This window comes from Mesocricetus auratus, unplaced genomic scaffold, assembly GCF_017639785.1.
Source record: "Mesocricetus auratus isolate SY011 unplaced genomic scaffold, BCM_Maur_2.0 Super-Scaffold_100011, whole genome shotgun sequence".
Classification (NCBI taxonomy): domain Eukaryota; kingdom Metazoa; phylum Chordata; class Mammalia; order Rodentia; family Cricetidae; genus Mesocricetus; species Mesocricetus auratus.
Genome location: NW_024429195.1, coordinates 75903848 through 75931006, shown reverse-complemented (window position 1 = coordinate 75931006; position 27159 = coordinate 75903848). Strand labels below are relative to the sequence as shown.

Below are 27159 nucleotides of genomic sequence, written 5' to 3'. Positions count from 1 at the left end.
GAAGTAAACTAAACCCTGGGAAGCTGAGAGGCGGGAAAGAGAAACTATCAAAGGCCATTCATAAACCCCATGTCCACTTTAGGACATGTCAAGAGGCAGGTGTGGAAGTGCACACCTGTGTAAGCTAGCACTTGGGAGATAGAGACAGGAGGGTCAAGAGTTCCAGCCTAGCCTCACCTACATAGTTTAAAGCTAATCTGGGAAATAACTGTCAAATGACCCTCCTTGTATTTAAGTTAAAACAATCTCAAAAGCTGTAGTCCTGAATTCCATTATTTTTGAATACCTTAGATGGCTGGATGTGAAAAGACAATACTTGGAAGTCAGATATGAGGTTTAAAAGAATACTTTAAAGGAATCTTTCTCTGCTATCCTCTAGGCAGTATAATGGTCAAGGAAAGGGCCCAGTGTGGGGTGGCTCTTTAGACACTAATTAGCTGGGGAAAGAGTTCATTGGCAAAAGTGTCCTCCCAAGAATGGTCTATACCGAGTGGAGAAGACATGTCGCTGAAGGGAGAAGGGGAGCCCTCGTATCCACAGTCACTATAAGCATCCAGCAGGCAGGAAGATGGTTTCAGACAGTGGCTGGATGGAAGCAGGTTTGAGATGCTTGGCTCTGGAATGAAGTCTTCTTCCAAAGGTTCTTTCTTCACTGAGACAATGAATTCAGGGTGATCCTCCTCTGAAGAGCTGAGAGGTGCTTCCTCAATTTTCACTACCACGTTAGTTTGGCCCTCTGTCTCAGAAGGGATCTCTAAGACTAGAGGCTTGGTGTATACATGGTCAAAGCGAATGAGTTCATTAATGGCTTCCAGCTTGGCTGATGAGGTCCCCACTGACAGAGAAAGGGAGGCTGGTAAGGAACTAGGTCCTGGGTAGACCTCTGGGAGCTCCTCCAGATCGGCAGATTCTGGGGATGGACATTTGAAAAACATGACAGGGTCCAACTTGTCCAGAATGCCCAAAAGGATATCAGACTCGGAGTCTGAAGAGTCAACAGTGTCAGAATCCATGGGAAGATGTTCTGGGGAGGTGACAACTGGGCCTGCACCTGCTGCGGACTCAGCAGACCCGGCCACCGGCCTTACTCCATTTCCCTTGGACTCTGTCTCTGGAGCCTCTTCAGTCAGCAGTATGAAGAAGTGAAGGAGGAGCTGCAAATGAAATTGGCAAACAAAGAATGGCCTTGAACCTTAAACCAACTGAGTTTGCATCTCTTTAATAGACGATACAGCTTGAGCTTAGTAGTGTGTATTAGGGACTCTGTTGATTTTGTATAGGAGCCCAGGCTCGCCCATTTAGAGGGTGTATGACCTTGATCAAGCAGAGGCATCCCAGTTTCTGTGCTCCATATCTTTCAAGAAGAGGCTATAAGAAAATCTATTTCATATGGTTGTGACCAGTTAGGTAATGAAAGGCTTTAGTCCAATGCCTAATGTTATCAAAAGAAACAGCTCTCTCTTCAAAGCAGTAGAAGACATGCTTTCTTCTGGAGACAGAATTATAAGTGACCATGGCCTGGAAACACATATTCAGATTTCCCCAAATACAGTATTCTAATAAGGAAGAAGATTCATGGAGTCTTTATACTAACAGAACAAAAGATATTATAAATCAAGGCATTTTCAAGAATACTCTGGTAGAATGATCAGAGAGGCAAGTTACAGCAGGTTGGGGGACTGATGACTATTAGCTTTGGATCTGATCTTAGCAAGTGGTCTGTTAAGTTAATAAATTCTTAAGAGTTTTCCCTGTTAATAGAAGGATGTTAGGTTTGACACAGCGGTGACAAGGAAGGACTATTTAGGAGGCCAGAACCAGTCTCAGACTAATGCATATTTAGACTATGGACCCACGAGAGTCCAACCTTCTCACATCCCCTGTAGTTGTAACAGGTCAATTAGACTGCTGATATAAAGCTTCTTTCTAGGAATTCTCATCCATACTTGAACATGGTACGCACCCTAAATAATGATGGCTGTGACACTAACACATTCTAAAATGTCTCCAGGAAACGATGTAATCCTACAGTCTTGCTTCTCACTCCTGACTGTGGGACATACATAGCTCTTAAGAATAGACAAGAATGTGGCAATACAAATCTCACAGAAACAGGTAGATGATGGCTTGGAGCTAGATTTCTGAACCAGACCAGTATCTGATATTAAAGTTTCCCTGCAGTTATATTGAAGTCTTATTACTGTATATTGCTTTGAAAACAGAAGCTGAGACGATTGTCCTCAAAGCACCACAGGCATTGATGATTGGTCCAAATGGTCTTCTTGTTTTCTGATAGAATCATTCTTTTGATGACTTGAGGAAAAGGGTTGATTCTTCTGTTAAGTAACACTCTGTTTTTCTTCATTTTTTATAAATACAAAATTCAAATTTCACTGTGGTTATGGATCTAATTTTCTGTAGTTGAAGTCCTTATAACTACAAACGATGACAGAAAAAATAAGCAATATTGCAATTATTATGCACACATCAAAAAAGTGTCTCATGTAATGAAAGTGAGGAATAAGGTGAACTGTTATAAGTTGAGTTAAAGATGAATATGAAAAAAATTGAACATGGATTTGCATTCTTACTATAAATTTTGTGTTAACTCAAAAAATTCATATTTGTATTTTTATTTTTTAATTTTGTGTACTTAAACAAGTCCAAGCTGCAAAAATGACATCTGTGTTTGTATAAGACAACAGACATCATTTGAATTTATTAATATAAAGCATTTTACACTTACCAGAGATTCAAATAACCATTGCAGTAAGCAGATGGGAAAATAATAAATAATCTGTCTTTCAATGACATTTATATCTTTTTCTCACTCAGCAATGGGAACCTAAATAGGCAAATGGACTTTTTTATAGTTATATTCCCAAGAAACCTTCTCAGAAAAGGCTCTTATCAGAAACTTGTTTTAAATGTGGTGGATTGGATATCATCTAACCAAGTGATCTGTATTTTATGATGCAAAAGTTTTAAGCTATTTGAGAGAAAAATACTTAATTTACAAGGGTGTTCAAATATAAATAAAAACCTAAAGTGTTTTCTGAAATGGAAAACATTTTAGTAAAACTGCTTCAACTTAAAGGCATTTAGATGGGGATTTTTTTTTTGCTCCCGAACACTTATTCTAATATAGGGAGAAAATATCTAAGAAGAGAAAAATAAAGACATTGAAAGTCTTCAGCTAGAAGGAGAGAAAGATCTCTGGTTTTCAAGTCTGTGAAATGGGGTGTTTTGAGACCATGTCATGTCCACGTAGTTGCTGGAAGGAGGACTTGAGAGACTCTTTAAAGGTCTGGGTCTTCAAGGTGGGGCAGCATCCAGCATTAACCACTTAACTCCCTCCCTCCCTCCCTGAACCCATTATAATTAAGCCTATTCCCAGAACAAAAGTGCAGTCCTTCTGTCACTTCTGGAACATGGGTTCTATTCTGCTCTGTTTTGAGTCCTTTTATCTGTTGATGGCTAGAGTCCCAGTTATGGCTCCACCTTCTATCCTGGACAGAGCTTTGGAGGAGCACAGAGCAAGAGACAAGTTGGCTTTTTCTTCCTACCTGGGCCTTCATCTGTAAAAGTGTGGGACTGTGAGGCTGGCCCCATGGGGCCTTCTGTGACATGCTGTGTTCTTTGGTGCCTGAGACTTCCAGAAGCTGTTGGGGTCACCTGCTAGTTATGTGTGCTGTTATGGATCTGGTTGTTTGTGTTCTTGTGTAATCTGTTGGCTACTTGTGACTTGAAACTGAGAACCATGTCATATAGAATTGTCACTAATTGTTGAGAAGAGAAAATGAGCAGGAAGCAGCCTACTCTTGAGTTCTTGCCTTATTAACATTGAGCACTGACCTTTAATTTATCAAGTAATTGTTGGTGCTAAATCACTCAAATTATTAATTTATTCCATTTTCAGAAATGTGTAGCATGGATGTATCATATGAGGTCTGGAAGTGGGTCAGGAAACATGTTCAAGTGAGTCTTTTAAAATGGCACAAGCCAAGAGTGTGCAGGAACTTTTTTTACTATGCTGTAGAAGCAAGGCAATAAATTCATTTATAAGTAAAAAAGAAAAGGTCTGAAGAAGTGGCTCAGCAATTAAGAGCACTTGCTTTTCTTGCAAAGGACCTGAGTTCAAATCCCAGCCTCCAAGAGAGATGGCTTACAATCAATCACCTGTAACTCCAGCCCTTTGGCATCTGACAACTTCTGGTATCTTCAGGTTTTAGGCATCAAGCAATAAAGTGGCTTATAGACATACATGTAGGCAAAACACCTGTACACAATAACATAAAATTTGAGAAAGTAGAAAGAAATAATTGTAGAGTTCTGCACCACAGAATAGAAACACCGCTTTTGCGTTGTCACTTACTTCACAAACACGTTAAAATTTCAGAATATAAAGAGACTAGGAAACAAAGGAAGATGGTCCATGTTAGTAATTCTAGCACTCAATCTGCAGAGGAACAAAAATCAGGGTCCCCACTCTCCACGGCTGTATGTCAAATTTGAGGACAGCCTGGTCTACATGAGCTCTTCTCACAAAGAGGTAACAAAAAGAAAAGAGTTTGTCAAGTTATATGGAGGTGTTCATTTGAAATAAGGCACCATTTAGTATTGATGAGATTTTTAACATGGTCTGGAAAGTATGTAGAAACCAAAGTCTTTCCGTGAGATCTTTCAAGATGTGACAGATTTTTTTTTCCAAAGTGGGTGTGAGATGCTGAAATCTATTCCCACTCTCTTTAGATTCTTCTGGCTCAATTTGCTGTTTGACAAAGTATATGAATTTCTCTAAAAGTGGTTTCATTTGAATGCTTAGGGTGATTTCTTAATATGTAAATCTTCCTAATTGTTATGTGTATGATTGTCCAAGCAAAAGTTCACTCTTCTGCCCACATCTTTCAAATACACCAAAGTCTGTCCCAAATGAAAATACATATTGGAAAACGTTTTCCAGATAATTTGCATTATGTAGATTTTCGGGGGCACATTCCATGAAAACAGATAACAGATTTACTCCCCAAAGCATAGACAAACCCATGTGCATAATCCTCACCCAAAGTCTGGGGCAACATATAGCTCTGGAACCTTGTGCAGCAGACCCAATGACTTAGCCAGAATGCGTGGACAGTCAGGATTCACACACCATTGTTTCACCCAGCTATCAGGGTAGACAGCTGTATATGAGTTTTTAGGATGTTACTTACACATATTCAAAGTAGGAGGCTCCATACGTTTGACTGGCTTCTCTTTGTGAACAGCAAGGCAGACACTGAATGTTCAGCTCAAACACTTGTTTTTCCCTGTCCTTTCCCTTTCAAGCTGATCCCATGAACTCTGCATAACTGCCCTGGGTTTGCAAGGATTATGAATCTTTGAATTCTTCTTTTGGAGACTTTTTTTTTCCAAATGGGGATGAACAAAGAAAGAAAGGAAGTAGGGAAGGAAGGCATAGTGGATGTTGGAGAAGGACCTGATTTCAGTAGAAGGTTATGACTCAAGAGAATTGCCCAGGACTGGAGGAGATGTGATTGGAGTCGGACACAGGTCTAGTGAAAAAAAAAGCTCTAAGCTGCATTAAAAAAGCCGCAATCCAAGTAATCATGGAAAACAAAAAAAAAGGCACATAATAGCTTCACAAATTCGTGGAGTGAGGGCTTTGGAGTTTGAAATTAGACTTTACCATTTACTTATCAAGTTATTTAACCTTTGTATGCTTCAAGTGTTTACAGGTAAAATGAGGAGCCTACTGGTATTTACTCATAGGTTTGATGGGAAGATTAAAAGCCATAATGTGCATAGACACTTCATATAATACAATAAACAGTGTAAAGCAATTGTGCCAAAGAGCAGTTAGTGAATAAGGAATTGCAGAAAGAAACTAAAAGCCAAGTGTTTGTGATGATCCATAAAATAAGGATAAAGCACCAAGATAATCCCATTAGATAGTGGCTTTTCTTTAGCCTTTTATTTTGGTAAAAGTAAAACTGTCCATTAGAATATTTGTGAGCTGTTTTATGAGTTCACGTAAGTTCACTCTCAGTGTTTATCCATTAGTACTATGCTGGTAGAACTACATATCACAGTTTGCATATGTTTTGAAGAATAAATGCTTATTCAGATACCTAGGTTTATCACTTTGAATTTAGGGATCTTAAGAGTTGTAGCAAAATTTCACACATTTTGGGGACTTAACTGTGCTCTGTTTCAGGTCCTAGCTTCAGTCCTCAGAGCTTAAGACAATGAAAGAACAAGATAATCAAATTCCACCTCCTGAAAAGGTCCTGTAGAGCCCTGAGTGGTAAATAAAATAAGCAACAGATTTCCAGCCTTCCAATGCGTGTGTGTTTCTGAATATATGTATGAACAGGGGTAGGGGACATCTTAGTTTCATTTCCTGTTGCTGTGATAAAATACCCTGACTAAGGCTTCTTAAAGGAGAAAGACTTTATTTGACTCACAATTACAATTGCAGTACATCATTGTGTGGGAAGTGAAGGCAGGTACGTCATGAAGCAACGAGTCTTATTATATTCACAGGTAAGAGCAGAGACCTTTGAACTGCTGCACACTTGCTAATGTTCAGCCTGATTGTCCACTCTCATTTGGAGTCTCCTTCCTAAAGAATGGTGCCACCTAAACTGTTCTCATCCCAATTGATGTAGTCAAGACAATCTCCCACCAGCATGTTGACAGACTAACCTGACCTAGACATTCCCTTAACTAGCTCCCTTGTCAGGTGATTCCAGACTGTGTCAAACTGATGATTAAAATTTACCAGCAAATGTGTTTATACTAATGTAGAGTAGAATTGATAGATTTATATACTGATTAACTTAGAACAGAAGTGCTAACTAGGCTATCATTATTTCATTATACCATATTCTTGATGAACTATATTCAAAAGCTCTCCTACACACTTGATTATCTAATGGAAATTTTCATTTTGAATTTTACTTTAACACCAACTAAAAATATATTGAATTCCAAGTCAAGTCTAGCTCTCAAGCAAGCTTCTTTAAAAATATAAATCACTGCCCAACTTCTATGACAACCAACTTATGTTCCTTTCTATTTCCTGTGAAGCTTGAAATGACACTGACCCAAATCACTGCTAACTTTAACACTAATTTAAGATGTTCTGACGCTCCTATGTAGTTTTAGTTTTAATATATCATTAAAATTGAAAATTTTCATAAGCTGAGAGGACCAAGCTGTACAGACCAAAACCATGGTGGCTAGAAAGCCCAATTTAATTGGACTTTATTTAAGGCTTTGCCTCGATGCTAATCTATCCCTCCACTCTTCTTGAACACTCCTTGACCACTCAAGAGTCACAGTGCCTCTGTATTGTGACAGAATTAATTCAAGTCAACACTATTTTCTGAGAATCTATTCATGGTTCCTGCTCTCAAGCACTTTGTTGGAACACACTAAGGAAGGGGTTGTGTTGTCATGAGAAAGTGTCCTGACAGGCACATTACAGTGCCACAACAGAGCCACTGAAGTCACTGATGAGATTACCTCAGATGTGTAGGCCCAGAGTCACCCTCTTCTCTTAAAATAAAACAAAAAGCAGAATGAAGACACATGCTTACTCAAGTGTTTTGTTCTCTCTCACTATGATCCCAGGAGCAGTATGATGATTTGATATTTGTGTGTGTGGAGAGGGTGGATGATGCAGGGAATACTGGACTGTCTCAGGAAGTCATCTTGCTTTCTTCAGTGATGACTGTACCACATATCAAACAGTATGACACTTTCTGCCATGAAAGAAGGTGGCATTTTTAAAAATCCTACTTACAGGCACTTGTTTGGATGAGGAATCTGAAGAGGAGAAAACCAGTAAAGAATCAGAAAAAATGGATGACTCTCTGTCTTTTTCTCTCCTTTAATATGATTCTAGTACAGCATAAAATAGTCAGATAATACAAATAAATCTGAAAATTTATTGTACAAAGGGAATTTACTTGAAAAAAGTTCTACATGATTGGGGACTCAGCTCAGTAGAGCATTTGTCTAACATATAGAAGCCAGTACGTTTGATCCTACACTGAAATAAACACTACATGGAAATGCACATATGTGATAGGCATCAAATAAATAGCACAACTGACAGTTGTTGTATCAATAGAAAGATGCCTAGAACAAGTCAGACTGGAGAGTGAGTGACGATTGGAAGTGTTTGCGGGCAAAGTGCCTCAATTCACCAACTCTGTTTCTCAGCCTTGCATTTCTCTTAGCTTTCTACAGCTCTTGTTCTTTATCTATGTTCAGAATTTCCAGGGGTTTGTGACCACTTACACACCAACAATTTCCTCATTTATGTCTCTGTCTGGGAAAAACCAACAAGAAGAATCGAGCAGCCTGGCAAAATGCTTCACAGGACACCTGATAGAACCCCACAGATTTGGTCTCTATGGGACAGTTAGTGACTATGTGTCCTGGTGCAAGTATTACCTTTTTGTTCATATGTGAAGGAAAACCTGAGATAACCATTTTTAGTTTTCCTTACAGGACTTTCTGTCATTCAAATTCCCAAATCCTGTGTTTTCCATCTCACCTTTCATGGTTTTCATGTTGTCTTTTGTTTTGTTTTGTTGTTTTTCAAGACAGGGTTTCTCTGTGTAGTTCTGGCTGTCCAGGAACTCGTTTCAAAAGCCAGGCTGGTCTCAAACTCAGAGATCTGCCTGCTTCTGCTTCTCCAGAAGGCATGCACCACTATTCCCAACTTGTCTTTACGTTTTCAGTTTAGTTTGGTAGGTATCAATCAAATAAGGATGGCAAAGGGTCACATAGCAAGATCCCTAACAACAGAAGCTACTGGGTACCCTATAGCATTCATATTCTTCTCCTCCCATGTTTTAACCAGTCACATGTTTGCTTGGCATCAAGATAGCATCCATATGTTCTTTTTAGATTTACATGTAGAGCACCCGTATTATGTCATACATTCCTTTTAATTCAACCTTTTATGAAATTCATGACCCAAACATCCTAAGTATTGGCAAACACAAGCTCTATGTTAGGCCTTCAGACTTGGTGTTTTTGATGTACAGTATTGGTGATCCTGTTGGAAGAAGGTTACCATACATGGGATAGAGGAGAAGTAGGTTAATTTCATTGGGGAGAAAAACACTTACATAAGAAACTTATAGCCCAGGGTCAGTGCTCTAAGCATCCAATCTCAGCTGACCTCAGAGATCCAACAGGAACCCTGAGAGAGTATGCCTGCCTCTCCTCAGGCCTATATCCCACATGTCCGGCACACACCTGCAGCCATGTCCAGGTACCTAGTAAGAACTCTCCCTACAGTGACCCATGGTATAGCAGCCAAGATCCATTGACAAATTAGAACTCAGAGGCAAGGGGTATGCGTGCTTTGTGACTTGGCTTCCTTTATTTTGATTCCTTTTTCTTTCCTTCATCATAAAATTACCATCCTGAAACAGAGATATGCTCCTGCTACCCTACAGATCATAATGACAACCCTTTGCCCATACATTTCAGGCTTAACTCCTAAATTTTCTATATATCATTCAAATGTGGCTCATAAGTGGCCTCTTTCAGGCCCTTCTTTTATTTGCTTTATTAACTTTAGTGAATTAAATGCTGACCCCCTAATCCATATGGCTACACCCTAGCAATTGAAGATGCAATCAATTTATGAATCCTGATACTCAACCTTCCTGCATTAGTACCCATGACAAGAGTATAGACACACACACACACACACACACACAGAGGGAGACAGATGAGACAAGGGAAAGGTCTTATGTAGGAGAAGTCAGATATTGGACTAAGGCCACCAGAAGCCATGCTAGCACCACCAATTCTGGAAAAGGAAAACATCTCCTCTAGAGCCCTTGGCAAAAGTTTGTCCCTCTTGGCATCTTGATTTCAGACATCTAAACTCAAGACCTAAGGGAAAATAAATTTATGTTAATTCCAGATGGCAGAGACATGATTGGTTATTTGTTATAGAATCCAAGGAGACTTTCAGAATTACCCAAGATACAGCATCTTTCATTACATTCATTTGTCTATTGATGTTCTGGTCCATCCAGGCTGTTATCACAAAATTCTATAATCTGGGTGGATTATAACAATAGAAACAAATTCCTCACAGTTATAGAGACTGGTAAGTCCGAAATCAAGGTGTTGATAGATTCAGTAGCTAGCAAATGTTTTCTAGGGTGTAAGTGGTGTTTTCATGGTCTTTATATGGCAAAAGGGAAAGAAAACACAGCTCTCTGTGGCCTCTTTGATAGCAACACACCTCCACGCACAAGGGCTTTTTAACACTATCACTTTGTAGACAAGATTTTTAGCACAGAGATCAGGGAATCAGATGTTCTGGGGTTGCTGTTTGAACACGAGGGGGGGTCAAATCCCTGGGAAATTACATTTTAGTCTTTTGCATCCACCCAGTACCTTGCCTAGTACATGGGATGTGGTGTGCCTTTGTGAAATTAATAAAAGAATGGGTAAATAAAAACTAAACATTTCAAAGTCTTGACTGCAAAGTGTTGAAGGAAAAAGATTTACCAATGTCGGCTTTGCACAATCCCCACATACACACCCTGCCCCCACGCTGTCACTGAGTCTTGAGTTCTCAGGGCTCTTGCTGAGTTTTATTTAGCATCATACCAAATCAAAGGAAATTAGATGTTCATGCTTTTCCCAGCTTCCTGGGGTTCAACCTTCCTTTTGCCTGAGTCCTTCCTGGCTCTCACAGCAAGTCAGCCCCTAAAAGTGTTGTAGTCTCACCATGGGAGACCAACATTTACACAGCTACTTGGGACCCCTCTCTTCTTCGCCAGCTTTCTTTGCCTTTTTATTTTCAATGCTGAATGTCGCTGTTCGGCTCTACACAAATTCAGCATGGAGATGGGTGGATGCTCATTCTGTTGTGATTTTCCGGTAGTGTGACAATTACCCTGTCTGAGGAAAGGAACCTTGAATCCATGCACCCCAGAACCCAGTCACCGAGGCTTGGCAATAAGGTCCCCCATCTGTTTTCTCCTAATGGCTCAGACTGACTCTGTGGCTATGGTGTTGGCTTAGGCTTGAAGTTCTGTGAAACCTCATTCTCACCGATTCTGCAGGACAGACAGACTTGTGGACAGGTGAGCCCTGTGTCCATGTGCAGGAAGGGGCTCGCTGCTGATCCTCATAGGAGCCAGGATTTGGGGTGGCCATGATGTATGCCTGTGATACCTGTGCCTGGTCATGTTGCTGTGGGCAATGATCTGACTTCCTCTCAGCTTAGTGGCGATCTGGGGAAAGCAAGGTGTCTTTGAGAGCAATGCAAACTTCCTTTTCGCAGGCGTCTCTGTGTTGGAGAGCTGAAGCTATAAAAGGCAATGGCCCAGAGCCATCCAGGCCAGTGGCTTCTTGATCCTTTGTCCTTTTAACCTGGAAAATGAATTTTTGCAGACAATGGGGAAGGTGAGTTTTATAAAAAAATTATTATAAGTTCATGGGTTAGTACTTAATAGATAGAAGGCAGAGGCCTGTATAGTAAGAATGGTTCCAGAAAATGGGGTATCATCAAACTCCCAGTATGGAGTAATTTTATAGGACTTAAAGCAGAAGTTGGGGTGAGGCATGGGGAGGAGGAAGAGCCTAACAGTCCATTTGACCCAATTTTGGTGTGTCTAGATGCCTCCCCCTACGAGGATGTATGTGTACTCATTTAGAGGAGAAGGAAAAAATACAACCCTTCCTCTTGATATCTCTGGTTTCTGGCCAGGTCAGAACCAATGCATTTTGGCCTAAACACCCTTGGCAATTCTGGCCCTTTGAAATTACACAACTCAAATAAGACCAAGAGCACTTCTGGGTTTTGGCTATGGAAAAAGTGTCCACACCAGGGGTCTCCTACCTTAAAACCGTTTGACCATTCCAGTCCCTTGTGCTCATCAGTAGATGAGTTGGGAAGAGTATCTGTGGTTGTCATTATTTGGTCAAGAATTGACTCTACACCTGCCAGATGATTAGGCTGTGGACTAAGCATTGTTGCTATGGCAGCAAGCAAAGCAAGCAGTTTCTGCTCTTCCAGAATTTTCTCCTAGTGAGAGGGTAGAGAAAGGATACTGTGAGCGCCAAATGGACACACATCCATATGTCTATCCTGCCAGTTGCAGGGCTGCTGTAAGGGGTGTGTGGAGGTGCTTTGTGAAGTACAGAACTATTTTGATGATAGTGACTACTTTCTCATCCTGTGTCAGGTACTGGAAGTATATTGAGGTGTCTTTGTTGCTGTTGGTGAAACAGATTACTGCCCAGTGGCATAAAGAGCATAAAGGGCTGAGGAAGAAAGCCCAAGCAACACCTGTTTTTCCTCCCTGGTGATTTCACTTGGGCTTTTTGTCCCTGCTGCGTTTAATAGCAGGGTGTACTTGGCACCCGAGGGTCTGATTGCTGAGACTCTGTAATGAAGTCCTGTGTTCTAGGCTCTCATTTTCTATCTGCTTACCTTAGTCACAGCATGATACAATGTGAGACACAGGATTAGAAGTGTCACTGGGAGGACTTCTGTTTGGTTTTTGGTACTGTGTACTTGTCCTAAGCTTAGTAAAAGAAAACAACAAAACTTAGCAGGCAAACTCTGGCAAGTTCTTACTTGTTCGTGATAGGAAAAGGGGGAGAGACAGCACAGGTTAAATTCTTCCACTTGTGACATTGATGGAAAAACTTTGACAGGTGGTTATTTTGAGGATGTGTATTTGAGAGATCACTGACCACACATTGAAATAAGCAGAAAATTCAAGATGAAGCAGAGTGGTTAGTAGCTAGTTACAAATTATCAGACTTGAGGTAATTGAGGATGGATTTCTCTCTCAAAGTTAGTTTCTAATACCACCTCCTGTTTTCGACAACATGCTCTCTCTCTCTCTCTCTCTCTCTCTCTCTCTCTCTCTCTCTGTGTGTGTGTGTGTGTGTGTGTGCGTGTGTGTGTGCATGTGTGCATGTGATACATATGCATATGTACATGTTTCTGCATACATGTATACAGGTGCATATGGGTATGTGAAAGCCAAAGGTCAATGTCAGATGTCTTTTGCTATTGCTTCCTACCTTATTTATCACACAGGGTCTTACTCACTGAACCTAGAGCTCACAGATTCAGCAAGAGCATCTGGTCCAAATCCCAAGGCTACTCTTGTCTCTGTCAGGATTATAAATGCCTGCTGCCACTGTGTTGGATTTTTCACAGGGGTGCTGGGAATCCAAAATCAGGTCTTTGTTCCAGCTGAGCTGCCCTCCTGTCTCCGTCACAGATTTTATGGAAGCGAAGGTACTGACTGCCGTTGCCCTTTGCTAAAATTAGAGAAACTTTGTAAGCAGAGGAGATAGAACTATGACTTTGCCTTCTTAAAGTTTTTAAATGCCATTTGAAATGATAGCTATCAAATACATCAAAGGGAGGGAGAGGGAGATGACAGGGCATCGTTGAGTCCATTAAGAGGAAGGTATTTCCTCTTGGTAAAGCCTGGCTATATTTTATAGATTTATTTTTTATTATTTTTATTCTTGTTTTTCTCTGTAATCATTTTGTTGAATAAGTTTTGGTTTACTAAAGGGGTTAGCGTGAGGGGGACCTGACTTGTATATCTGGTCTGAGGTAGAGACATGACTTTATGAACTACCAGGAAGATTTTAAATTGAGGTGTCCAACCTGCAGCCCACAGGCTGTATACACAGGATAGCTTGTTGTTACATCACTCAGAGTAGCCATGTATGGCTCACAGGCAGCAGGTCATGGTCTCAACTTCTCTGATTTAAAGTGTAGTTCAAGACAATTCTTTCATTGTGGCTCAGAGAAGCCAAAAGATTGGGCCCTCCAGTAAAGGAGGCTTTCTGGTAAAGCACAAAGACATATGGTTGTTCCTTTCCTTAAGATCCAAATGGATCTGTCAGTCACTTAGACAGGAAAATGCCTCTCAGGAGGGCCGTCTGTTCTGGCACTTTCATACACAGCATACAGTTGCGAAGTCTTGTATGACTGAGAAAAGACACAGGAACTCTGTGGCAGCACAACATTGGTTTTGTCAGAATTGTATATTCACTTTAAAAACAGAGCTCGCTCTCCCTCCCTCCATCCCTCCTTCCCTCCCTCCCTCCCTCCGTCCAGCTGAGTCTACAATACTTAGTTTGGGGACTATACCTCCATCACAGAGCAGCCATGACTACCAGTCAAGTTAATTGGAATGAAAAACTAGAATAGAGTGGCACTCTATTTTTCCCAGGACCACCCCCTTCTAGTTATACAAAAGCTGTGTTCTCTCTCTCTCTCTCTCTCTCTCTCTCTCTCTCTCTCTCTCTCTCTCTCTCTCTCTGTCTCTCCATCTTATGCTATAATAAACTTGCTTTTGAAGCTTACCCTATCTAGTCAGTGAATTTCCTTCTTCTAATTCAAGAGACAAGAACTTGGAAGCCCCACACTCAGGGCCATAGAGTACCTAGACCTCAGCTCCCTAAGAAAGTCACCATCCTTCTCAAAGACACCCCTATATCTCCTGTTTCACCAGGAGAAACGCATGTAGCAGAGGAAGGAGTAACAGGTTTGGTCCCTTCTTCAGTAAGACCATGTGAAAATATGTAGACTAATAGAAAAGTGTTGATGATTAAGACTGAGGTAAGAAGTAAGAAGCCCTAGCCATCAGCCAATAGTTTTATAATTAATATTGCATCAGTGTGTTTATTTGGGGCAAAGTGGCAGTGGGACCAGGCTGGAAAAAACCTCTAGCAACAGGAGTCTCAGGGAAGCAGAGACTCAGTTATTCAGCCACTGAAATTACTGCTTAGACGGAAGTACACTGACTTCTGTGGTAAATGATTGGCTGGAGGGAAATAAGGGTATACTCAGAGTCCTGATATAAACAATTAAATGGGCAACAATTGTGAAGGATTGCTTTTCCTTAAGTCTCACTCTCAGCGAAATAAATCCTGGAGAGCTTTGGAGACGCTAGGGAAGCCAAAACTCAGGGAAGGCAAGAAGACTCACTCCCTGGGACAACAGTGAGATGTCACTCCAAATGCTAATCTGCTTTATCCGTTCTTACAGGACTGGTGGGCAGCATATCAAAGAGTGAGACAGTTCTGAGGAAAAGGTTCTAGCTGGGATAAATGAAAAATCTTGTAACTTGGAAGAGGCTTAAAGAAGGCATATTAATCAAAGACAGGGTGTAATCATAGGTCAGTGATGTAAATAAATACTTGATGTGCAAACACTGTGTTTCAGAGGGGTAGTGCTTTAGTTTAACCCAATGAAAAGCAGTGTTAACAGTCTTTGACAGTTGGTAATGAAGCTTAGTGTATTAAAGGGAGTAATAATTATTCTGCCTTTTGAAACCTTAAAAATTAAAGTAAAAAACCAGATGCCACCCATACATGTAGCAGGACACAGAATACAGCCAGCCACATATAAGCAGCGCATTATCAGACCAAGTAAGTGCTCTCCTTTTAGGCCAGTTTTTGGACAGTGATTGCCCTAGAAAGAAGAAAGAGGCCCACAAGACTCAAGGAGCTCATGAAACTTTGAAGGGTCTTTTTCCTAAAGGTATATAAGCAGCAAACAGTGGCTGGGGTGGGTGACTCATTGTCAGAGTTGCCTGTAGGTTGGGGCAGGGAGCTCTGGGGATGCAGTTTTGGGGATCCATCACCTATGTGAGGGTGGACTTTCTTGTACTTCTGCAAGCAACCCTCACTTGTGCTCTGGTACCAATCTGAAACTCATTGGTTCACCATGCCGGACTTTAGACTTGTTTTTGATTCCCTAAACATTGGTGTTCTCTGGAAAGGACACACTGTAGCAACTTTAGAAAACAGCTCTCCAGGGTCCACCCCGTGGCTCCACACCACCTGTGGCATCGCTTTTCTTCCCACATGGTGGAAGGAGATAACTGATTCCTGAAAATTGTCCCCTGACCTCCCATATGTGCCTTGGCATGGGCACCAGGCCCTCACCAAATTAAAGCAATTGAGAATTTAATTTAAAATCTTTGAGAAAACAAGTAGCATACTTACATATTTTCTGAGTCGAATACTCAAGTTTACTGGCCTTTTAAACACTATTACCATTTTAGGTCTTTGCCTGGATGGGAAATCACCTATAGCTCAATGTCTGGCTGAAATACCCACCAGGGTCAGTGATTTATCCCACATATTTCTCAGTAAACAACACATAAACTTTGCACACTTACATATGGAGATACTTAATGGCAGGTCAAAATCCAAAATTAAAAACAAATTTGTTGGGTGTTTATAGAAAATTACCTACGAATGTGAACTCCCAAGTAATTCTGAATATGTATGCTAGAAACATGATTGTAATTTAAAAGCCATCATACATTCCCATTAATACATAATGGCTTTATAATCTGTATTAATTGCAGCATCATGGTGTAGTGAAATGAGATTGTTCTCCACCGGTTACTAATTGGGCAATCTCTCTGAAAGCTTTTCCTCACATTTCATATTTATTCTTCCAAAATATTCCTTTTAGATTTGTTCTACAAGACTTATTACTTTCCAGGGTTGCATGAAATTTCCTTATTTATTATGCTTATTGTTTGTTATCTGTCTCTGACTAAAATTTAAACTATGAGAACTACTGTTTCCTGGATATTTGTGCATGCAGTGTTCATGTGATCTATATTCAGATTTCATAAAAATTAACTTCAAAAAAGTAGATTCATATGCACAAGTTGTCCTACACAAACTCTGAAAATATTTGTCCAATTTAATGAGCAAAAGAGATTTCTTCCTAGGAAAGCAATTAAATTGAGAAATAATGCCAGCCTTTTGGAGGGGTACCTGGCACTGTGCAGACAGAGTAGAGGTAGTGGAAAGATTAAAAATACAGACACGTTTCCCCTAACCGAACCATTCAAGGGATCACTGACTCTATGACAGGACAGCAGGGACCAGTTCGCTATCCTCATTGGTCTGGGAAAGCAAAGGGCTGAGGGAGGGAAACAAATGGAAGAAAACAGCATGAGTAATTACAGTCAGGGGACAGGGTGCAGCTGGCAAAGGTTGGAAACAGTGATTCTTCACTGAAATGGTGAGATATTACTTGAAGTATTAATCTATCTTTATCCTTTCTTCTGCTAACTAGTGCACAGTTCATCAGAGAGAGGAAGAATGTGTTCAGTCACTGCAAAGTAGATTAAAGGCGTGGTCTCCAACCTGTGACATTGTTGAGATGTAATAGGACACTTGGCACAGTGGGACCTAGGGGCATGCTCTTGAAGAGGACATGGCATCCTGACCTTCTTCCATGAGAAATTTGTCCAACATACCTCCCTTACCATGTTCAGCTATTGCATACTCTGATGTTAGTGCAAGGCAGCGTGTTCACATGACCGAAGAGCACTGGACCCTCGAGTTGAACAACCCTCGTTTTCACATTCAGAGAAAGCTTCCTACCATTTAGAGAGTCCAAGTGGCTGTAGTATGTGAGAGACATAAGGGGGTGTCAAACAGGAGGTATTTTAAGAGCTATGCCTTTCAGTTTCAAATTAAAGCTTTCTAATTTTCTTTCATAGAGAGTATATCGGAGTTCCTACTTAATTATTTGGGTGATTTTTTTTCCTTTTGCAGTTTGGATGAAATAATGGCAAGATGACTGTGAAGGTTAAATTCTTACTCCTATCTCTTCTCCTACCACCATCAGGTCATCAACTGGCTGTTGATCATGCACACACAATGACAATGACAATTATTGCTTGAGACTGTGACTGTGAGCTCTTTGTAGGCAGTGGCATGCCTTCTCTGTCATTACGTTTTCAGTGTTAAGCAGAGCCTTCTGATTCATCCCATGTACACAACACATGCTTGATAAATGAATAAATGAATGTGATGACAGATACTAACATCCTCAATCCCATTAAATCCCAAGCCAACTACATTAAATTTTCCCAACAGTTCTTTAGTGTTCTAGTTCACTTAATTTAATTAAAATATATATTATTAGCAGATAATTACTAAGGTCCCATTCTGGTCATCTTTGGGATAGATGCCAAGGGTACAAAGTTAAAAACAAGGCTGCTCCCTCCAAAGGCCTCACGTTTCCAGACTGACAACAGCATCTCTTGGTGCAGTGCCTCAGCGACATATTACAGAGGACATAGCAAAGGGATAGCCATGAAGAAAGAAGACTCAGGGCTGCGGGAAGAATCAGGGATGATGTCTCCAAGGAGACAGTCTCAGAGCGGATGGGTTGCAGAAGATGTCAGAGTCTGACATGTGTGCAGAAGATACTTTCCTATGGTAAAAATAATGGACAAAATACACAGAGTGAGACACAACAGGAACATGATGGAGTTAGAAAGAGCAATGGAGAAGGAAGTAGTAGAAGATCATCCAGGGCAGGACCTAGGCCCTCCCCCATGTATCCAGGCTGAGACAGCATCCTTCCATGTGGAATGGGCTCCCAACGTCCATCTGGATGCTGATCTATAGCCCAAGGCTCCAAAGAATGCCGAGGCCTTCTCACTGACCCCCACGTTCAGGGGATCTGGATCAGTCCCATGCTGGCCTCTCAGCTATCAGTCTGGGGTCAGTGACTCCCCCTTGTTCAGGTTAGCTGTTTCTGTGTGTTTCATCTGTCAAATCGTAAGCCTTTTCTCATCACTCCTCTCTCTCTGCAACTGGTTTCCAAGAGTTCAGTTCAGTGTTTAGCTGTAGGTGTCTGCCTCTGCTTCCTTCAACCACTCTATGATGGCATACAAGGAAGTCGTCAATCACATTATCTGGGAAGGGCATTTAAGGTATCCTCTCAACTATTGGTTAGATATAAAGGCCAAACCAAGAAAACAATAAAAATAATCAATGTAACAAATAGTTGGTTCTTCAAGAAAATCAACAAGATAGACAAACCTCTATCCAAACCAACCAAAAGGCAGACAGAGAACATGCAAATTAACAAAATCAGAAATGAAAATGGGGACATAACAGTGGACACTAAAGAAATCCAGAGAATCTTCAGGTCATACTTTGAAAACCTGTACTCCACAAAATTTGAAAATGGACAGTTATCTGGATAGATATCACCAAAATTAAATCAAGAGCAGATAAGCAATCTAAACAGACCTATAAGCCCTAATAAATAGAAGCAGTCATAAAAAGTCTCCCAACCAAAAAAGCCCAGGCCCAGATGGCTTCAGTGCAGAATTCTACCAGAAATTTAAAGAAGAGCTAATTCCAATACTCCTCAAAGTGTTTCACACAATAGAAGGAGGTTCGTTGTCAAACTCTTTTAACGAGGCTGCAAAGCTACACAAAGATTCAACTAAGAAGAACTACAGATCATGATTATCCCTCATGAGCAGTGATGCAAAAATACTCAATAAAATATTAGCAAATCAAATCCAAAACACATCAGAAAAAATCATCCACCATGATCAAGGAGGCTTCATCCTAAGGATGCAGGGAAGGTTCAAAATGTGAAAATCTATCAATGAAATTCACCATATAAACAAGTTGCAAAAGAAAAGCCACATAATCATCTCACTTGATATGGAAAAAGGCTTTGACAAAATCCAACAACTCTTCATGACAAAGGTCCAGGAGAGATCAGGGATAACAGGAACACACCTGCTCATAATAAAAGCAATATATAGTAAACCAACAACTAACATCAAACTAAGTGGAGGGAAACTCAACACAATTCCTCTAAAACTGGGAACAAGACAAGGCTGTCCACTCTCTCCATATCTCTTCAGCATTGTACTTGATGTTCTAGCTAGAGCAATAAGACAAGAAAAGGAGATCAAGGGGATACAAATTGGAAAGGAAGAAGTCAAACTTTCACTATTTGCAGATTACATGATAGTTTACAGAAGTGTCCTGAAAAACTCTACATATGAACTCCTACAACTGATAAACACTTTCAGCAAAGTGGCAGGATACAAGATTAACTAAAAAAAAATATCTGTAGCCCTATTAGACAATAAATGGGCTGAGAAAGAAATCAGAGAAACACCACCCTTTACAATAGCCCCAAACCACATAAAATATCTGGGGATAACACTAACCAAACAAGTGAAAGACCTGTATAGCAAGAACTTTCAGTCTTTAAAGAAAGAAATTAATAAGATACCCCAGAAAACTGAAAGATCTCCCGTGCTCTTGGATTGGTCGGATCAACATAGTAAAAATGACAATCTTGCCAAAAGCAATCTGCAGATTCAATGCAATCCCCATCAAAATACCGGTACAATGCTTCACAGACCTTGAAAGAACAACACTCAACTTTATATGGAAAAACAAAAGACCCAGAATAGTCAAAACAACCTGTACAATAAATCAACTTCCGGAGGCATCACCATACCTGACTTCAAGCACTATTTAGAGGTATAGTCCTGAAAATAGCTTGGTATTGGCACAAAAAGAGACAGATATACCAATGGAATTGAATTGAAAACACTGATATTAATCCACACACCTACAAACACTTGGAAACAAAATTTAAAAAGAATTATTTGTCAATTATATCCTGAAAAGTGAAACACATGACTTGGTTGGTATCACTTTTGAAATTCAAATGGTAGTTAGTTCCTTGGTTTGCCTTAGTAATCTACCATACTGAGTAACTTAAAACAACAAAAAGAATCTCTTCCCATTGTGGAAAGTAGAGGTCAAATTTTAGGTATCAGCAGGGGATGGCTGTGTCTGGAATTCACAGACTCTTATTCATCTTAGGTTCTCATGATAGCTGTCAATCATTAGCATTTGAATCACTCCAGCCTCAGCCTGTATTGCCCCATGACACCTTCTCATTATGTTTCTCTTCACATGGCTGTCTGTCTCTTCTTATAATGACCCACTCAAGATGTATAATCTTTCCTGTAAAGAGAAGCTTTTTCCTTTGAGGGGAGCCGTCCCGCCCGCCTGGTTCCAGATCCGCATCAGTCCCAAATAAACACACAGGAGTCTATATTTATTATGAAGCTGTTTGCCTTGCTTGTTTCTTACTGGCTAGCTCTGACTTAAGTAATTACCCCATAATTGTTAATCTAAGTATGTTTCTTACCGGAGAAGTTTCCGGGCTTCCTACCCCAATGGCGTTACATCTCGACTCTCTTGTGTTTCTCCTACCCAGAGTCCTTCTGGACTCCTAGTCCCTCCTATCTAGATTCCCTATTGGCCAGACAGTACTTTATTGACAAATGCACAGGCAAATAACAGGACTTCCCCAACACTTTCCCTACGTCAAACTGTGGCAGGGTACAAGGGGAAGCTGTCCAGAAGCAGGTAAATATGCTAAGATTGGTAAAAAGAAAAATGCTTTGGTGGTGGTCAATATGAGTTGTATATATAGTTACATGACTATGAATGGGATGAAAGGTTAAAAAAGAATAATTGCAAGTATATTTGGCAATGAGAAATACAATTATTTATGTATTTGAATTTGTGTATAGGCTGATACATAGCTAACATACAAAGTAGGGAAAAGATTTGTGATGAGAGTCATTATGGAAGACTGAGTTATATCTCCCAAGAGGAGCCTTTTACAGTCTCTGGAGCATGGTTGTATGCTGCCTTCCTGGTAAAGAGTTTTTGTAGATGTGACTAAGCTACGATTCCCGTGTGGGGAGGAGCTTGTCTAGATGACATGTGAGTTATCTAAGGCTGTTGCAATGCTATTATCAGAAAGAGGCTGAATATGAGAGAGGAGTAAAGCTGCTGCATCACTGGCCTAGAAGATGAAGTAGCCACTAGCAGAATACTACAGATAAACCTGGAACTGGATAAGGCAAGAGAAGAGAATCTCTGCTAGTCCTTAAGAGTCTGCAAGGAAGCCCACTTTAACTCTTGTGATCTCTATAACTACAGTACAGTAAGTGGGTATTGTTTTAAACTACTGAGGTCATGACAATTTGTTTTAGTGATCATTATAAACAGTTAAGCCTTAGAAATGAATTTCTGATGTTTATAAATATTACTTTAACACATATATTTTAAATTCAGTGGTTGGTCTATTATCTTAGCAACCTGAGATCTTTCAGAATATTTCTACAGGAAATAAAAGGCAAGCATCTAGAATACACCATAAATACACACAATTTTTATATTGGTGTGCTCAAGTATACAGTGGGCCCTGTGAGTCACTAAATAATTGACAAGTGTTACCCTTTCCAATCTTCTAAATTTAAATGAAATTCCAGTACTAGAATGCTATAGCACTCAGAAGATTTCTGTATTTTTATACATAGACATGCTAGTTAGATATTTCTGAAATGGAAAATAAAACCCAGGGTTAAAGATATAGCTCAGTGGTAGAACAACTTGCCCAGCATGTATGACACCTGAGTTTGGTCCCCAGCATCTCAAAACAAACAAACAAAACCAGCAGGGCTCTTATATTGTAAATTCAATATGAGCTCACCAAGGTTCAGAAAAAGCTGGTAGATTTAATTCTTTAAAATTACTGGTCATTGTAGATTCATTTTTACAGCAAGCACCTCCCTTTGTGAGCCTGGAGTGAAATTGTCTTGTTGCCTATTTATTCTCTGAGCTCAGATGGTCCTGTAATATTTTCTTATTTTGAGGGTGACTTTTCAGCCCGATAGCGCAGCTACACGGCAGCCCTTCTTCCTTGGGAATACAAAAATAGCACAGCTTCCTTACTATATTTCAATTTCATAATAAAACAATTTCAACCTGACCCAGGCTGTGTGATTCACTAATGTCCAATCATCATCCGCAATGGAGATGGCAGTATTCAGGGTCAGTCTTTCCCTCAACTGGAAAATTTGCAGACAAATGTTGATTTTATGTGAATGCTTCCTCATCCCAATTGAGCTTACAGCATGTAACTAATGCTGACTGAATGGCAGGACTAAAGGCAATATCCAGAAATGACTCACGTTTCCTGATCTCATGATTGTGGGCAGATGCATCCCCATATTTGCTTGCTAGTGCTTCACATATAATGGAAGCACTGTAAATTCCCAAGCCACTGACTAGCTATACATTTAAATTATGCCAGTCTTGTCTCCAATCATAGAAGCCTCCACTTTCATAGCCAGCATACCCAGGACAGCCAGGAAATACATCCACAAATGTCTCCATTCCAGATGAGAAGCTAGGACAATGCCGCCATTATTGCTCCCATAATCCACACGTGAGATCTTTCTCACTCCTGTGGTGCTCAGTATTTGCTCTCTGCTTTTGAAACATTTGGTTACAATTCATTTTTCCTGTGAACTCATACATTTTAAATCTTTGTAATCATGTTGGAAAATTTCTCCCATCTCTCAGTAATAACTGCTGTATTGCCAACATATCCTAACGAAGGATCTGTGTTTCAAATGCGTGTTGTGTGCTATTTTCTGCATACACAATCATTATTTGTCTCTCCCTTGCAATAATGTGAGTTAGATAGCATTACACCCATCTTAGAGGTACAGAATACGGGCTTGTGAAAGTCTGGCGTTTGGCTGGTCACTGTAAACCTAACACATTTAAGAAGCAGAATAAAAGTTCAGTTAGGGCCTTCATTAGTATTAGTAGTACAGAATAAATAATGGGTGTCTAACATTGCCTGTAAAACATTTAAAATGGTAAGAAATGTTGTGTATAAAAATCGAGGGATGATTCAGTGTTGGAGCACTTTCATTAATATTTCCTTAACCTGTAAAAATTTAGGGAAGTCACAGTTTAAGGTTGTGTTAATTGTAGACCAATTATTTCTGCAATTTTGTACAAGTCTAATATAAATTCTTTTCAATAGAAAAGAACTGGGAAGAAAAATAGGACATGGTCATGCAGAGGGTTCCAGATGATAAGAGCCAGAAGAGAAACAGGACATGGTCATACAGAATGTTCCAGTCGACTCCTAAGGCTCTGACCCTTCCTATGTACCTGGAAGTGGGGGTATCTAGGCTTCCCTCATTCAGGAAGGAACCAGGTTGAAATAAAGCAGGGTCACTTTGAGAAGGATTCTACTCTGAAGGCATCCACTGTTCGGTGGGCAGCATGTTGAATTTAATAATCTCATCCCTGGGTTTCTGTTTACATGTTAATTCTGAGGACCACAGAGCACATGAGGGGAACTCACTGAAAGATTTCTTTGCCTTAGAGGAGATCTTGACCACAGATTTGCTACCCAGAGAATAAGGGTTGGTTGGGGCTGCTCTGATACAAATGTTGAGACTGTCAATAGTACAGATTGTACTTCACATGGCGGACTTCACTAGGATGTCTGTGAATTGTGCACGTTTATTATGAGCATTTCTGTAATGGATGCAATGTGAAGTATAATAGCAAAGGAAGTAAAGATACCACAGGCCGAGAGAGAATATAGGAAGGAGGCAAAACATTTTGGTAGAGGTTTTTTGTGTTTTTGTTTGCCTGTTTTGTTTTTGTTTTTTATTTTTTACTTAAGACAGGATCTCATGTAGCCCAGGCTGGCTTCAAAGTTTTTCTGTATAGCTGAGGGTGACCTTGATCCTCATACGTCTGCCTCCTGAGTGCTAGGACGACAGGTGTGGGCCATCAAGCCTTTTCCTCTTCTACTTCTTATTAGAGAATTCAGCCTTTACTTTTGTGCTGTATCCAAAAAGTAATGTAGTTTTTGCTGAGGATAACTTAGCTCTTTGGGAGGAAAGCTATGACTACTGAGATTTGAAGAATGTCTTAGTTTTAAACTTGTCAGTCCACATTTATGTAACAATTGTCTACATGCCCATCAATTTTCATGAATTTGTGGGAAACTCTTACAATAAGTTATTGCATTTCTCAACATCCCTGTGCTTATTTCTGACCAATAAAATGTGGGTTCAAGTATGGCCTGGCTATAAATGGTCTTATGGTCTTCCTCAGCTTTTATTTTCATTCAAAGACTGCCTGAGTTCAAAGGATCTATCAAAGTCTACAAAAATGGTAGAAGGTGGATGCAACATAACCATGTCATCACTTAGTATATGTTGGGGCTAAGTAACGCAATTAATATTTCCAACAATGTGCATCTTTCTTATATAGGAGTTGAAAATTACAAGTCTATAGCCAAATTTTATGAACACATGTTTTTGTAAATAAAGCTTTATTAAGACAACAGTCTTTGCATTTGTTTCTTAATTATCCATGGCTGCCTTCACAATACAAAGGCAGAGTTGAATAGTCATACAGACTGTATGCCTAATAAGCTCTTGCTGTCTTTCTCTTTATATAAACATTTCATGCATGCCTTATATATGATTGAAGAGGTGCCTGCACTGACTTCCATGAAATGGTCCCATGAGTGCCTGGCTTTTTAGGTAGCTAGTCAGATATTAGGAGGATTGAAAGTCATTGAGAATTGACCATACTCTTAATCAACAGTTTAGAAAACTAGGAATTGATACCACGAGACTTTGATTACTGGTTAAAAGAACAGGATCTGGTCCTGGATAAAGACATAATATTCTAATTCCTATTATATCTAGTAAGGTTCATAAGATTATTATCTACTTGATGAATTTCTAGTATAGAACAAATTCATAAATTTGTTCATCCTTTTAAGAGTTAATACAAATGGGCCTGCAAATCACTTGGATAAGAAAACACCACTTAGAAAGACTAAGAAAACAGTATAAAGCAGGCCCAGAGAGATTCTTCAGTAGTTAAGAACAGCCCCTCCTCTTGTGGAGGACATGGATTTGGTTCCCAGAACCCACAAGGTGGCTCATAACTGCATGTAACTCTAGTTCCAGGGGATCTGATGTTGCCTTGTGGCCTCTGCTGGTACCAAGCATGTGCGTCTCACAATACATATATGCAGTCAAAATGTTTATACACACATAACAAAAATAAACCTTAAAAATGCTATAAAACATGCCTAAAAAAGTAAATTGGTACAATGGTCTCTTAGGCTATTGTTCACTTTTATCACCTGAGGATGTCCCACTTTACCCCTTAATAAATTCTGTCTTCTACATCATGTTCTTCTCTGAATTCTTTCATGGAGTTCACAAGGACGAGGTGGGGGAATGTGGATTCCTGAATGAGATACTAGAGGCCAATAAACCTAAACAGAATGCAGGATCAAAAAGGTCAAAATCTGAAGCAGAATTTTGTAATTTTATAATATTGAGTAAACTAAAAGTAGTAAGTGCTAAAGTCCAGTGTCCACAAAGTTCCTATGGAGGCCTTGGCTTTGTCATGGAACACCTGAGAATTGCCCTCTAGGATCATGATAGCCAGAAACAGTCTGGGCTTCACCAGAGTGAGACCTGATTTGAGATCATCTCCAAGCTGTGATTAAATAAGATACTAACTTCTACTGTACAGAGCAGAAGCAGCACGAGTCACCTCTGGAGAGAGATACTCAGAGACCTGTAATTTTTCTTGTACAGACTATAGCATTCAACAAATGGTCACCAGCAATTCCAAGAGCCAACAATGAGTGATGAAAACCCAATACAGTCCTGATAGCAGAAAATGACCAGCACCAGCAGCTGATCCACACACTGGGACAAGCAAACCACAGGTTTTAAGAGGAATTGATTAATGCATGAAAAACTGTAAAGATGTAAAGATGTACTTATTTTTATTTTTATGTATTGCTTTGCCTGCATGAATATATGTGCACATGTGTGCTTGCTGCTGCTGAGTTATTGGCCTGAGCGTATACATGTGCGCACATGTGTCTGCGTCTGCTGAGGTCAGAAGAGCGGGTTTGATGCCCTGGAATTAGAGTTACACATGGTTGTAAGCAACCACCTGGGTGCAGGAAAAAGAACCTTGGTCTTCCTGAAGAGAAGCAAGTACTCTTTACTGCTGAGCCATTTCAGGACCATGATGAATGTATTTTTAATAAATAATGAAAAAAATTTCACCAGAAAGATGTCAGCTCTTAAAAGTTCACATGAGTCTGTCATTTTACTCTTGGTAGGGCTAGATATCCCCTATGTGGAAGGATTTGGCAATAGGGTGGGAGGGAGGGGGGAAGGGGAGTGCGGGAAGAGAGGAGGGAGAGGGAACTGGGATTGACATGTAAAACAAGCTATTTAAAATTAAAATAAAAAATGAAAAAAAAAGGAAAAAAATGTTCACATGAAAACATGAGCTTGAGTAGTTGAAAGTATAAAATAATGACAATTAGAAACTTATTCTGTATGTTTCAAAATAGTAGATACATAGCATGAGAGAATTATT

General features: G+C 40.0%; 1 protein-coding gene across 1 annotated transcript; it reads right to left on the bottom strand.

Moving 5' to 3' along the window:
* Positions 1-255: 255 nt before the first annotated feature.
* LOC101833227 lies at positions 256-11208 on the bottom strand. Its single transcript, XM_005067933.4, has 2 exons — positions 11104-11208; positions 256-1154 (listed from the first exon to the last, which is right to left on the bottom strand). Exons 1-2 carry the CDS (start codon positions 11206-11208, stop codon positions 423-425), a joined length of 837 nt encoding a protein of 278 aa, XP_005067990.1. The 3' UTR covers positions 256-422.
* Between the last annotated feature and the right edge of the window lie 15951 nt (positions 11209-27159).

Coding starts and splice junctions, on each gene's coding strand:
- LOC101833227 (XM_005067933.4), bottom strand. CDS start 11,208: ATGGCCACCCCAAATCCTGGCTCCTATGAGGATCAGCAGCGAGCCCCT. Junction 1,155..11,103: donor CTGTCTGTCCTGCAGAATCG/GTGAGAATGAGG, acceptor TTTCATTTGCAG/CTCCTCCTTCACTTCTTCAT.